This window comes from Mya arenaria, chromosome 7, assembly GCF_026914265.1.
Source record: "Mya arenaria isolate MELC-2E11 chromosome 7, ASM2691426v1".
NCBI classification, from domain to species: domain Eukaryota; kingdom Metazoa; phylum Mollusca; class Bivalvia; order Myida; family Myidae; genus Mya; species Mya arenaria.
The window spans coordinates 16466707-16482521 of NC_069128.1; the positions used below are offsets into that span (position 1 = coordinate 16466707).

At 34.8% G+C, this 15815-nt stretch overlaps 1 protein-coding gene across 2 annotated transcripts in view; it reads right to left on the minus strand.

Annotated features, from left to right (window-relative positions):
- The window catches only part of LOC128241937 (alpha-1,6-mannosylglycoprotein 6-beta-N-acetylglucosaminyltransferase A-like), a 43684-nt gene that overhangs the window by 20531 nt on the left and 7338 nt on the right, over positions 1-15815 (minus strand). For both annotated transcript variants that reach the window (XM_052959082.1, XM_052959081.1), the window contains exons 2-9: positions 10188-10391; positions 9909-10008; positions 8322-8465; positions 7928-8010; positions 6112-6205; positions 3830-3903; positions 3129-3366; positions 1679-1781 (exon numbers count right to left, since the gene is read on the minus strand). In XM_052959082.1, coding sequence (XP_052815042.1) covers positions 1679-1781; positions 3129-3366; positions 3830-3903; positions 6112-6205; positions 7928-8010; positions 8322-8465; positions 9909-10008; positions 10188-10322 — 971 coding nt within the window. In that variant the 5' untranslated portion in view covers positions 10323-10391. The remainder of the gene's footprint in view (positions 1-1678; positions 1782-3128; positions 3367-3829; positions 3904-6111; positions 6206-7927; positions 8011-8321; positions 8466-9908; positions 10009-10187; positions 10392-15815) is intronic.

The window sequence follows — 15815 nt, forward strand, 5'->3', positions numbered from 1 at the left end:
TTGTGCGCAAGTGAATAAACAAAACAGTTACAATCTTAACATAATAAACAGTACCATACTTGACTAAATATACATGCATGCCAGTTTTATGCTGCACTTTTGAAACAAAAATACTATCATTAAATAAGTGATATTAATTTCATTTAAAAAGTGCAGCATAAGATTTAGTTATAAATATTCCTTCTTTTATGACTAAAAAATGCAATCAAGGCAAATATGAATATCAATCGAGGTTTATTTATTGATAATAAATATAATCTTTATGTTCTGTTTTTATGGTAGTGTACGATTCATATTTGTATTATTTATTGACATAATAAATTAATGTAAAATTAAAACAAGAGTCAAGATAGGAGTTAGTGTTTTCCATCAGTAAATTAAGAAAAGGAGATAATTAACTACAAAATGTTATATTAAATGTAACTGAACCACACAAAGACAAAAACTAAAGGTTTTGTGGCATATAAACCATCAATGCATTTATTAAGTCAAATATGGTAAATTATAAATAGATACACAGCAGTGAAACATTAAGAATGTTACCTTTTAACTAATCTGCAAACAATTGAACTTGTCCATAAAACTGATACAAGAAAAGATACCTGTGTATTTATTTCAAATCTTGAACATAACATGCATTATGGCTTCCTGCAAGGATGATTTTCATTGAGCCCACCTACATGAGTTCTCGTACATGAACAGCTCCATACAGTTGAGCTCTCATACACGAACAGCTCCATACAGTTGAGCTCTCTTACATGAACAGCTCCATACAGTTGAGCTCTCATACTTGAACAGCTCCATATAGTTGAGCTCTCATACATGAACAGCTCCATACAGTTGAGCTCTCATACATGAAAGCTCCATACAGTTGAGCTCTCATACATGAACGACTCCATACAGTTGAGCTCTCATACATGAATGACTCCATACAGTTGAGCTCTCATACATGAACAGCTCCATACAGTTGAGCTCTCATACATGAACAGCTCCATACAGTTGACCTCTCATACATGAAGAACTCCATCCAGTTGAGCTCTCATACATGAACAGCTCCATCCAGTTGAGCTCTCATACACAGTTGAGCTCAAATACATAAACAGCCCCATACAGTTGAGCTCTCATACATGAACAGCTCCATACAGTAGAGCTCTCATACATGAGCAGCTCCATATAGTTGAGCTCTCATACATGAACAGCTCCATACAGTTGAGCTCTCATACATGAACAGTTCCATGCAGTTGAGCTCTCATACACGAACAGCTCCATACAGTTGAGCTCTCATATATGTACAACTCCATACAGTTGAGCTCTCAAACATGAACAACTCCATACAAATAAAGCATGCCAAGCTTGAAATATTATTCCATTGCAGACACAAACATGCCATCATAAAAGATACATGCGATACACTTTTTTCGCAAATTTTTAGCCAGGATTTTGCATAAAAAAATGCTACAAGGACCATCCAGGCTAAACTATATAGTGTGATACGCAGAATCAGGCAGTATCCACGATAAAAGACTATAAACACAGATGTCATGTTATAATTTCATATGCAACAAACATTCAAAACCATAAAAACATATACACATTCTACAGGGGGCTTAAATCTTTGTAAACTATTTTTTAAACATAATGCCATGTACAAAACACACATCAATTTGATGATACATACTTTGCAAGCTGTTCGACTTCGCTGGTTATAGTAAGCTCATGGCCGAGGACATACAACGCTGTAATGAGATCTGACCATTGTACAAGCTCACCAAGTGGGCCTCCTAAAATAAAACAGAAAATACTGCCAATTTTTAAGAGCTCAGTAAGGCCTGTGTGTGTGATCTGCAGGCACCAATTTCTCAAAAATTCAAAAGCCTCAAATGTTTAAGTATCTTTTTTGATAAGGCAAAATATTTGTAAACATTTATATGATTTAAAAAAACACAAAAAAGTTCTTCATGATTATTTTTAAAATAATCCCTTTGAAAAGATCCTTAACTAAAAATATGAGCAACTGAACTAAAAAGAGAAAGAAAAAAGTAAGTTTAAGGTACCGTCCTATTTAACATGCATGCCCTAATAGACGCGCCAGGGGTCTTTTGGTGGGGCTATTTTCCGATTTTGTGACATGAACTATGAACACCTTAAAAATTCCTGTCGAAGCATTCCTACGCCCGCCATTTTCCGTCACCTGCTGGCTTCATATGCGAAAAACCTATACCCTATTGTACACAATTACAATTGCCGTCTGTCATACATGCCATATCCCCCGGCGGGGGGAAAAATCCCCCAGAAATTCGATCCATCCCCCGGTCACCCGGCAGTCCCCCGGAATTTTAAATTTTTTTTTTTTTTTTTTTTTTTTAGATTTTACAGTATGTGAGTAAAACTGAATGTAAAGAAACAACTCCACAAGGGTGAAATGTCTGCTTAAAAAAAGTTTGATAAATGCCAAAAGGAAAACTTAACAACAAGTGATCAATTAATTTGAAGTAATAATCAAAGGCAATGAAATATTACTGTTTTGGAAAAGGAAGAAATTAATAATATTAATTCCATTCTCTTAGTGTCTGAACATCATCATAGCTGATAGTATTAAGGCAGCCGATGTGAAATGATATATATATCGAAGCTATGTATTCAGTGGACCATTTTATTGAGTGAATAAACCATGGCACTTTTACAGCTATGATGAAGCACATACTGATCGTTATTTGATTTTTTGACTAAAGTTTAGTGGATTTTAAAAATTAGACAAATGGGGAAAAATGATTCTTTTTTAGTGCGCAGGGTTCTCGCAGGTTAGTTTCTGTCTTTGTGTCCACCATTTCCGCAAGTAATTGTAATGCCTCCAAAAAACATTGAAGCCATACCAACATGGCAAAGATCTCGAGTGAAAGTTCTGCCTTAATGAATAAAGAAGAGAAATATATCCTCAGCTAGAAATTTAACAGTATTTTTCCAAATGTCAATGTAATTCAGCTCTGTGCACATGTATATAGTTTGGTGGTTTTCAAATTATTGCTACTATTAAGGATTTCCATGCCAATGATGATACTGACAAAACACCAAGGCAACAATACTGAGACATTTTCCATCAAAAAACAGTCAAGCATAAAATAACAAACCCTTAAACTGCATTTCTGCAAACTTCCAACCGGACTGTTTTGACAGGAGCCCAAGATGGACCAGTATCTTCTTCTGTTTCCTCTTGGTCAAATCTTGTTTGGCTGCCAGGGATTTGACAGCTGTCTCCCATCGTGGCCAGATACGCTTGATTCGCATCCTCATCCAAGCGTAACCTTGACGTTCGTTCGGATCAACCAATAGTTTCATCAGGCCTTCAAGGTCATGGTTTATTTTGGCCTAAAAAAGTTTACATTCAGATAAAAATTATCACCTGTATTCTGATATAATGCCAATTTTACGCAAGCAAGGTTTCATTCACTCATTCATAAATAATTGTTCGTAATTAGTGTAGTCTTTGTTTAAATATACCGTACTACTTGAGTGTGTTTTGTAAGACTTCATACATAAATTCTACTATTTATGATATTCCTTATATCATTTTGACATCTTTCTGCTTTTTAAGAGGACATTATTTGATAATCAATCTTCCATTGAAATATATTTATGAAATCAGTATGTAAAATACATTTTAGTATTTCTTGGCAAATGCAATACAACATCGCCATCAACTGTTGTCGTTGTTGTTGTTGTTGTTACTTGATAATAGACAAACTATATCAAATAAATCTTTTTAAGCCATACTAAGTGAAACATGGGTAATGTAAGATGTAGATGGAACATTAAGATGTATAAAACTTACAAGATTATCTGAGCTGTTTTTTTCTACTGGAGCCTTGTTTGAGCCATGCCAGGCCGATCTGGGACACCAGCCTTCTACCTGAAGAATGGAATACATAGCCACTGAAGCATTTTCCAGAGATAAACTCCTAAAAACACATTGGACCAATTGTTCAGAGCTTTGGCAAAGTAAACAACGTTGTTCATGCCATCATTGTTATAATTAAATTATCTCATATCTTAACTTCTCTGGAAGTTACTGTGATCGCAGTACTTGTATGACATGATTGAAAGATTTGAGAAATATTTCAGCTGGAATTGTTTATTTGAAATATATATCTTCAGCATAATTATCATCTTTAAAAGTTAACAGCAATGTTGTTAATAATGTTATAAATTTTAGCAACATTCTAAACAATGGGCTTAAAGATGAACAAGAGCTTTGCAAGGGGGTGCCAATGCTTGCTCATTTATTTCAGACAGCATAAGGGCATAACTTTTGAACAACTTTGGTAAAGCAGCTCATAGGAACAGTAAATCTGAGTTGTCTTACTTACACTTGAGCATTTCAATATTGCAGCTTTAAATAATTTTATATACCAAAACAGGTATAACAAGAGCTGTCGTAGAACGGCATGCTCGACTGTACGCCGCTTTGTCTTAGAAATGAATGTAATATGAGCCTGTCAAAAGCAATAAAAAAAAAATGTCAAATTAAAACGTAAACAAGAAACGCCATGATGCAAGAAAACCAATCTGATTGACAAAAGAACTTCAGCCTTTGTTGTGAGATTCAGTTTGAACTGGTTTTTTTTCTATTTTAGTAACAGTGACCTCGACCCTAGGGGCCACAAACACTATCCCATGGAAGTTACCTCCACAAACTCTTCCTACATACCAAGTTTGGTCACAATATGTCAACCCTAACTAAAGTAATTCAGTATCAAACAGTTATGTAAGTTTTGTAACAGTGACCTTAAACCTAGGGGCCTCAAATGCAATCCCATGAAAGGTCTCGATAAATTTTTCCTAGACACCAAGTTTGGTCACAATATGTCAAATCTAACTACTCCCACATTATCAGACAACACTTAACAATTGAACATGAATTTCATATCAAAAACATCACCATACCCATTGCTTAATCCAAACCCCGTGAGGCAGACCAAGGGTCAGATTGCCACATGTTGAGTTCTAATTTAAATCACCTACTGGTACCTCACTGTGAAACATTATAATTGAAAACATGGAGCCTTCCATACTGAACCAGGTAATACCATACCGAAACAGGTATAACACAGGTCTGACTGCCACATGTTATATCCCCACTAAAAAAACCTACCCCACTGCGAAACAATATGACCACATTGATCGGCTTCAACAAATGAGGTATTGCGCAGATCTACCTGCCGCATGTCATATCCTCACTTCAATAACCTACCTCACTGTGAAACATTATAATTGAAAACATGGAGCCTTCCATACTGAACCAGGTATTACCATACCTAACAAGGTATAACACAGGTCTGGCTGCCACATGTTATATCCCCACTAAAAAAACCTACCCCACTGTGAAACATTATAATTGAAAACATGGAGCCTTCCATACTGAACCAGGTATTACCATACCTAACAAGGTATAACACAGATCTTCCTGCCACATGTTATATCCCTACTTAAAAAACCTACCCCACTGCGAAACAATATGACCACATTGATCGGCTTCAACAAATGAGGTATTGCGCAGATCTACCTGCCACATGCTATATCTTTACTTCAATAACCTACCTCACTGGGAAACATTATAAGTGAACACATGGCTCCAGCTTCAATGAACGAGGTATTACACGAGTCTGACTGCCACATGATATATCCTCACTTAAATAACCTACCTCACTAAGAAACATTATAAATGAAAAAGTGGATCCATCCACACCGAACGAGGCATAACACAGGTCTGACTGCCAAATGATATATCCTCACTTAAATAACCTACCTCACTTAGAAACATTATAAATGAACAAGTGGATCCATCCACACCGAACGAGGTATTACACGGGTCTGACTGCCAAATGATATATCCTCACTTAAATAACCTACCTCACTAAGAAACATTATAAATGAACAAGTGGATCCATCCACACCGAACGAGGCATAACACGGATCTGACTGCCACATGATATATCCTCATTTAAATAACCTACCTCACTTAGAAACATTATAAATGAACAAGTGGATCCATCCACACCAAACGAGGCATAACACGGATCTGACTGCCACATGATATATCCTCACTTAAATAACCTACCTCACTAAGAAACATTATAAATGAACAAGTGGATCCATCCACACCGAACGAGGCATAACACGGATCTGACTGCCACATGTTTTTCATCCACTGAAATGAAAGGAACAAATTATTTCATAGCAAATGATGTATTTCTACATGGACTCAAGCATGATGTTGTTTTTATATATAGCCTTTTTAGCCACTTATAATAAATAAGAGGCAGTTGATGTTTTAGAGTTTATAAATGTCTACCTTCCCCCATTGGCTACATTATGGCTCAACCCCACTATTAAAAGGGTATTAAAATGACAGATGGAATCAAGGAATTATTTCTTGGCTTCAGGGGAAACCAAAGAGTGTGAAAGCATGAACTTAGCATTCCCATTCATCAGAGGTTTAATAATGATAAATCTAACCCCTGATTCAATCGCTTCAAAATCTAGAGCTAAACTTTATATAGATCATTTTCCTGGTAACATGGTCGACCAATTGAAGCATATTCAACTACTGAGCACTGACCATCGATTCGCTGTTTCGCCACTTGCCATTCATTTATCATCAATTTTGTAAATTTAAGCACTCTGTTTTGATATGAATATGAGTTGCTTTTTTAGCAACAATCACTATTCAGCGATTTACCATTAACACACAATGCATTCAAGTACTTAAGTACATAATAGACAAATATTATAATGAAGCAATAGATAAAATGCAGAAAAGAAGACGATCAAATATTGAAATAAAGTTACAAAAAGTTTCATTTCCTGAAATACATAATTATTTTATATGAAAAAGGTAAATTACAGAATAATTCCCAAATTATATGCAATCAAGCCTGTTAACTCATGAAAATCCCTTAAATGAGTCCAAACATTAAATGTGGTTATCATAATTATATCACTCTCAACGTCCTATATCATGTCATTAACACAGCTGGGGAGATAATTAACTAATACCGCACATTCCAATAAACCAGTCTAATTAAATTTTAAAAAAGGTCTAACATTGACATAACTTATTCTTGAACATAAAAGTGCATTCGAAAATACGTATTATGAGTTATGTATGGTTCCCATTAACTATAATAAATTCTAATAATTTGAAATACATGTACGTTAAATATCGACAGACAAATATTAGATACCATAATTATACAAGTCCCTTCTTATTTCAGTGTACCAAGGGTTTTCAAATATAACCTTAAAAGGACTGAAATGTAAATGCCCGTATTACATGAACAGTAAAAATGTATCAAATGAAATAAGACATGATTTCCTATCTGTTGCACAGAAACTGGGTAGATATAGTTATAAAGAAATGCTCCACGCCAGTTCAAATATGTTTCTCCTATAAGGATTCCGTATGAGCCTAATTGTTGGACATATACTGGTACAGCAAAATTCGGTCTACGCCGCAGCACCATATTTGAATTTCAACATATTAAAGATTCAAGAAGAAAATACATGTATGCAGTAAAGGTGCCAATTAATCAACATACAAGAAGAATGAAAAGCTAGACTGTTGTTGACAGGATTTCAAATTAAAATTGTGTTAGACTCTTTAATCGGCTATATGCAATAGGCACAGATGGCCGACTCCAAGCCAATATATAAATAGAAAACGGCGACAGATTTCTGATCTTGAAATTTTCAGAAACTCAGAATTGGTATGGTACCCTCTTGTGTATGAGAATGGAACTTAAAGGAATGAAATTATTATAGATAACTTGAAATTGTGAAAACGCCATGATATCAAGGACTTTTTAAAAAGGAAGATACATACTTTACAGTTAAAGATAAACTAACCAGCCCACTTTCAAACAGCCCTTACCTCAATTTTCTGCTCACACTTTGGGTAGAGTTGTCTTTCCTTGTCTGTCAGGGCACACAACTCATGCTCGCCATTAATAAGATCTGTAAAAGTTACACAAAATTCTTTGTATTACTTGAAAGCAACATTTTCATTGCTTTTCAAATTAAGCAATTTATTTTAATCTCTAAAGTGATAAGAGTTAGTAAAGAGTCAAACAAGTTATTATATGTTCACATCTTTATTAGCATGCAACTAGTAAAACTTTTGCTAATAAACTGTGGTTCTTAAACTTAAAATAAAATTGGGCAAGATACTGAGGCTAATAATAAGTGTGTGTCTTGAACTCAATGTTAAGTTGGGCAAGTTGTTGAAACAGAAAAACGAAATCTTCAGGAATTATTACTTCACTTACCTTTTGCGTACAAACTGTGCGTCATGCTGATATCTCCAGATAAAGAGGGCTTTGTTAAGTTGGAAGAAATATTGAGGCGATGTTCGATCCTGTCCAAGCGTTCTATCATATTCTCTAACAGAACAGCCATTGTCTTTTTCAAATCTGAAGGAGTAAAAGAGAATGAGACATTTTTTTCTCAGCTGATCAAGGGGGATAACTTAAGATAAAATATAGCCAGAATGATGGGCAATGGTGACACTGCTGTCATTAAAGTGACACTCTTATTCAAAATCAATGCATACACATGTATAACAAACATCATTTTTGAGTTATAAACTTTTAATACTTACTAAATAATGCATTTATGGAAAATATTAATTACTGATAACAAGATTGTAACAGTGTATTTAATATCCAGTAGCTGAAAACCCAAAAATATTAAATGATTGGTGAATGCTAAAAGATTTAAAGTGATCTACTATAGTCTTATAAGGTAGAAATACCATGTTTTCTGCACATTTCTTTCAAATTAAACTCTGAATTCTTCATAAGAACCATTGTCTTCGACATTTATTCATCCTTTCTGGTATATTTAAACAATTTTATTAATTTTGGTAAATCCTGTTTGGGAGTAATAGTACATCTTTAATTACTAGAGTATAATGTTTCATGTGAATAACTTGAACAACTTAGACACTTACATGTACATAATAGATAACGCAGTCACTACCCAAGTTATTGTAAGTGTGACTTGTATAATTTCAATCACGTTCACAAGGGTTTTGTTCCTTTATTGTCTACGACAGCGTAAAATAACTTAAACTAGCATTCATATAATCTAATAATATTGTTATAAACCTAAACACTACTAATTGCACAGTTTAACTCCGCCTACTGGTAACCAATATGATAGTTAATCCATAGACAAAAACAGTACTTGATCTTTCCAATATGATTCAAGGCCACTGCCCAACGTCAACAATTATAAACAAGAATGGTACTCAGGCTATGAGAATCCCTCAATTTTTATTCACAATAAAAAAATCCTTTTTCTATTAAGAAGTTCTAAAACTCAACAAATATAATCAACGTATTTCCACTCAAAAATAAAATGAGAAAAAAAAACTTTGAATTTCCTTAGCTTTGTTTCATCTTCAAACCCATCAAACTATGCTCAAGGTGATCCCTATGTAAGCTACATGTATGATGTATGTCTGTATGTAAGAATTACTCAAAGTAATGAAAGAGCACAGTTCTTATTCATGGATGAAAATTTGAAATCTAAAAATCACTGAAAATAGGGTGCATCATAACTGAAATGTCATTTTTTTCAATTCATTATATAGAAGAAATATATTCCAAAATACTGACTTCAGTATTTATACTGTTACCCATGCTTATTTCTGAAGGGGTCCTCTGGTTGTTAATGAAAGATATCAGTTAAATAAGCCCTAAAATTTTAAATAGACCAAATTGTTCTTTTTACATGTCCAACTTGTATGAAGCACTATTAAAGACATTGATCCACTCAAGCTCCATCGATATATGGATATTATAGCGTCTTTTAAAATATTGAGTAGAACTGCATACCAGGCATAGGCTTACCATAGGCAGTAAATCGACCAGCGTAAGGTCCATCCACAACACCCTCGCTATCCCTGGCCAACGTTCGGATGTATCTCTCACTAAGCTGGATAACCTCGTCCTAAAAAACACACAAAACTTTCATCATCATTGATTCAAATAACACAACAAAAGTCCAAACTGTTTTATAAGATAAACGAAAAAGCCTCATATGCCAGATACAATGTCAAACAAAGGATGCTTCCTTTCAATCTTATATCAATAAAACAAAAAACTTAACTAACAACAAGAGAAAAATACCTTTATTCTGTCACTACCAACAACATTGCTTGAATTAATGTTGAAGAGCGTCAACATCCATAACAGTGTGGATACAGCCAGAAGTATACACCACTGTCCCTTGTAAACCTTCAGGCATACAAGCCTGCAAGCCATCTTGCTGATAAGCGCTGCCTATCGGCTTAGTGACATTAAATCTCCATGTTAGGTTGTCCTTTACTGCTCCTGAAGTTATGAAGACAATTTTTCATGATACAAAGGTGTCCTCAATTTTCATAATCATACAAATAAACTAGTGAACATTTTGTTTATACTTATACATTTATTAAAATATGTGCAGACAACTTGTTTGACTCCTAATGTAGTAAACACAAACATGTTTAATGCATAAACAACAATTACATACAAACACTCAATGGTGGTCAATACTATTATGGCATTATCATACCAATGGTCAGACCAGTAAGTCAATACATAAACATGATGGATCTCATAAATAATTCATACTAAAGCAGTGGTCAAATTAGCACAAGCCCCATAGCCCTGTTCTGGCATAATGCTAATTTGAGGCTTGCTCAAATTCTTCATTTTATAGACCCAGACTTTTTAATAAAAGTTTTTTTGACAAGCACTCGTGAAACAAATTCGCGCTTTATCATTAACTAGAAATGTGTCCATAGGACACGGATGCCCCCACTTCGGTTTTTTGTCACAGAAAATAAGCCATAATGATTTTTGAAGTATTTTTGGCAAAAAAGGGCCGTAACTCCTAAATGACTAAAGCGATTTCCATGACTATCGAACTTGATCAAGATTTTATGGTCACAAACATGTGTTTAAAGTTTGGTGAGGATTGGACAAACAGTTTTCAAGAATTAGATCGGAAACAATCTTCGGGACGTATTTTTCAAGTCTTTTTTTGCAAATAAAGGGCCGTAACTCCTAAATGACAAAAGCGATTTCCATGGCTATCGAACTTGATCAAGATATTATGGTCACAATCATGTATGTAAAGTTTGGTGAGGATTGGACACATACTTTTCAAGAATTAGATTGGAAACATATATTTTTGAAGTATTTTTGGCAAAAAAGGGCCGTAACTCCTAAATGACTAAAGCGATTTCCATGACTATCGAACTTGATCAAGATATTATGGTCACAAACATGTGTTTAAAGTTTGGTGAGGATTGGACAAACGGTTTTCAAGAATTAGATCGGAAACAATCTTCGGGACGTACGTACGTACGTACGGACAGACGTACGTACGGACAAGGGCAACCCTATATGCCGCCACTTTGTGGGGGCATAAAAAGCCTAAAAAAATTATGACTGCTAAAATAGTGATTTTATTCAAACATTATATTATATACATTTGACCAGCAAAGAGCTTCATTCTCTTCATCATTTCCGATGTCACGGTTGCCTTTTTTTCAAATTGTGATTGAATTGTCAGAGCTACAGATTTTTTTAATAAATTCGGGAAGTATTTTGCAATGCAGGGCATTCAATATTTTGCATTGTAATTCTAAACTTAACAGTATGCATACTGAGTTTTGCAATGAAATAAAAACAAAAATTAAGACAGCATAAAAGTCTATTAAAGAGAAGTGGAGTCTACGACATCTGGACTTTATCTTAACACATGTTATAATGTAGAATGCATTGCATTGCAATTCTGTGACATTGTATCATGCCACTGTGTGCCAAATGCTACAAGTTTTGATCAAATGAAATTGCCCAAACCCAGCTCATTATGGGGAGACCAGTTGTCATTTTGTACCCTAGTCATCTGAAATGTATTGCACCCTCTAATTTTCGGTCATCATGTACCCTTCAGCCAGTTATTTTGTACCAATCATTGGTCAATTTGTATCCTTAGTAACCGATCTATTAAAAGTTATTTCGTACCCTGTGAAGGTTCAATAAGAACATACTATAATGATATACTACATGAGCCTGTATTACTAAGGGTACAAAAATGGTATTTGCTCAGTAGTCTTTGATATTTCTGACCTAAACTAAATTGGACCACTAACATTATAGTGACAGTAATGAAAAAAAGAACTTCTAAATCAATTACTATATGTCAATTAAAATGACTAGGGTAGGGTACGAAAAAGTCCATATAACAGTCCTTTCAGAGTCTTTCAAGATGTTTGTTTTTACCTGTATGCTTTCATACTCAGCTGTTTGTTTTCCTTTTCAAGATCTTAGGGCTAAATAAATTAGAAATATAATCCATATATTGGAAAGATAATACCACATTTATCTGCTGCGACTGGTTTCTAGCCCAAATTGCAATATCAGATTTGTCTTTGCATTTGTTATGTCAAAGTTGGTATGATTTAAAATGGAAATTCTTTTAAATAAACATATTATTAATATTATATATATATATATATGGCATTGTTTGTGCAAATACACATATGATTAACTTTGATTTTGGCAACAAATTGCAGTGATACTGAGTGAAATTTAATTAATAAAATGTTCAATGTTTTACTTCTATGGCCTATCCTATTTAGCTAAAATATGTACAAAATTAATTTAAGGTAAAACATAATGATATTGTTGCTCACTTAAATGTTTACAACAACGAAATATACGCCAAAACGCACCTACAATCACCTAGCTAAACAAAATTTCCGGGGGATGGGGAGCATGTCCCCGGGCCCCCTAAAACGTGGCCTACACATATATTTTCGTCAAGCTACGCCCCTGGCTTATCAGTAAGATGGCTATTGACTGGGAGGCGTAATCTGGCCACTTGTCTATGTGCTAAAGGGTTAAAGCATGGTTGATAGAATTTTGAGGTTTTTAAAAGAACATTTAAGGCCAATTTGATATAATTTTGAGGTTTTTTAAAGGAGCTTTAATTATCTACAGTGAACAAAATTTTACAACATTTTGGCGGGAAAATTAACATACACAATTCTGCAGTCACCTGCACTTACATTCCAACCTGTTTTGACAGTATGGATTTATCAGCAGCTATACTGAATATTAACTAGTTTTACAAGTCAGGGGTAATATTATGTATGTATGTATGTATTTCTTTTGACCTTGCAGTCAAGGATAACCCGTGAAAGTGCAAGCACTTAATTCCAACGGGGTCCTTTGTTTTTTTTGCTGAAGGGACAGCACGCTGAAGAGACAGTGGTGGGATACAAGGAAGTCTGGGTGCGATACCGTAGCTCTTTTTTGAAGAGACCCCTTGGTTCTTTTACGTGCTCGGTGTAAAGCACCGATACACCGGGTACAACTTTCCTGGGTTAAACCAGTACTGAGTACACCACTTTTCCAAGCACTTCCCTTTAAATGCCGAGCGCCAGGCAAGGGAGCTACTTGTACCAATTTTTAACGTATTTTGGTACGTGGCCAGGGATCGAACCCACGACCTCCCGCTCCGTAGGCGGAGCTTAACCACTTGGCCACGGTAAAAATATATTCCATTTGCTTCTCAATTAAAAACACCGACATTAGACAACCATCATGGTTTTTGACTGAAAATTAAATGAATAAGGAATTCTATCGCTTTTTAACCTAATCTACCGTTTTGAAGACCTAAATCTACCTCTCCATTGCCAGAGGTTCACAGTCATGTCTGCTATAATCGTTTGATTGATTTCAGAATGAAATTAAGCCACTGACCATTGGCATACATTGTACATGAATACTAGTCCACCTGAATGGCCGTCAACGAGTCTTTTGACAATTTTTTTTTACTATGGCAGACTCGTGACGTCCACCATCCAAACAAAAAGTAGCGAACGCCCTTGCGCAGAGAATCCGCGCGGCCACAATTTTGAAATTATCTCAGTTATAAATTCAAATTTCTACAAAAATATTATTGCCTACTATTAAAAACATATTTATTTATGTCAAAAAACATGTTCAGATATCATAAAACACATCCATGTGTCGATCGTTTATCAAGTATCCCGATATCTGTGAATCTGGGACAAATCTGACAGGTTGTGTATATATATGTATAACGGTATTCGTGACCCAGAATATATTTTAGTGAAAATAACAACTCAAATGACAAATTGAATCCAGTTTTAGATCACTGTCGGGTATATATTTAACAACTTTGTCATTATTATTCAAAATCGATGCATAATAATCATACATGCCATATTTTTTGGAGACCTGATTCCATGAGATTTGGTCAAAAGGCTTAAAATTTAGGGGGATTTGGAAAGTATTCAGGGGGATTTTATATCGGAAGTCTAAGTTCACGAAATATCAATTTTTTGTATTTTATTCACATAATTATATAAAAATATTCATTCAATATTGCAATGACAACTGAACTAACATCAATTCATATATATATATAATGCTAAATAATAAAAAAAGTAAATTTTTACTAAAAGCACTACTAAAAAAAGTCATTTTTAGGCACTTCACAGCACTAAGTAAGCACTACTAAAAAAATCATTTTTAGGCACTTCACAGCACTAGGTCCACATGACAATCAGGATAGCAAACACAAGCACAATTAATTGCATGAATTGGTTGATTTATATAGCATGTCCTTGGAAGGAACAAATGAGCTGCAAATGTTATGTTCATTAAACTTTACACTCAGCAGATTGTGAATTGTTTCTGAAGTCAATCTTGACCTTGAGTCTGTCTGAATTTTTCTCAATATGCTGAAACAACGCTCTGGGTCAGCATTTGAATGCGGAATTGCCAAGCATGCCAGAGCAACCTTTGGAATGGTAGGAAACTGCCTCTGTGATCTGCCAGGCAGCTGTCTGTCGAATAATCCATCATTATCAGAAACAGTACAGTATACCGTAACATTTTCACACGTCGGAAAATTGTCCAATATTTGCGTGTTAACATCTTCATTTGTAATTTAATGTCAACACCCTTACAGGGTTAAAAACAAACAAACAATAATAATTAGTGACACCTGAACAAATTTATTGCGACCTTTCGATCGTATAACGCAGAGATCAAAGGCGCTATTATGGCACACTGTGTAACAATCAAAACATTGTACCCTACTGATTGGCAGTTTGTGCAAGGCTGTATACACACCATCAATCGATAATCCAGATGTAAAATACAGTGCATCAAATTCCTTACCGTAAACACGCGGATCAAATCTTGGGTAATAAAACCAGTCACAACACGCTCGTAAGCGGAGGTTTAAAAGAAAAAATCTTTTTTTTTTTTTTTGGAAATTCCGGGGGATTTGCATCTCCCACCGGGAGACCGGGGGATGGACCGAAATTCCGGGGGATTTTATCCCCCTCCGGGGGATATGGCATGTATGATAATAATACTATATATTCTTTCGCCCAGTGTTGAATGGTAGAGAGTTGTAGCGTTACAGGGATACATGAGCCATAATATGGAGTCCGGGAATTTGCGTTACATCACAAACACTGTGGTGTCCTCTTTTTTAATATTTGCGTTTGTCAAATTTTATGCTGTATTAGGATAGAACAATATCTAAAGCAATTATATTTGAAATGGCATAACACTTCTAGCTTTAAATACAAAGTAATGTGGATTTTAAGTTTTATTGTTAGTAACACTGGACACCATATTACAAAGCATTCTTATGAAGTCCAGTTGATTGTTTTCACTTATTTAGACCACTTACATCAATCAATAGCTTTATTTGAATTG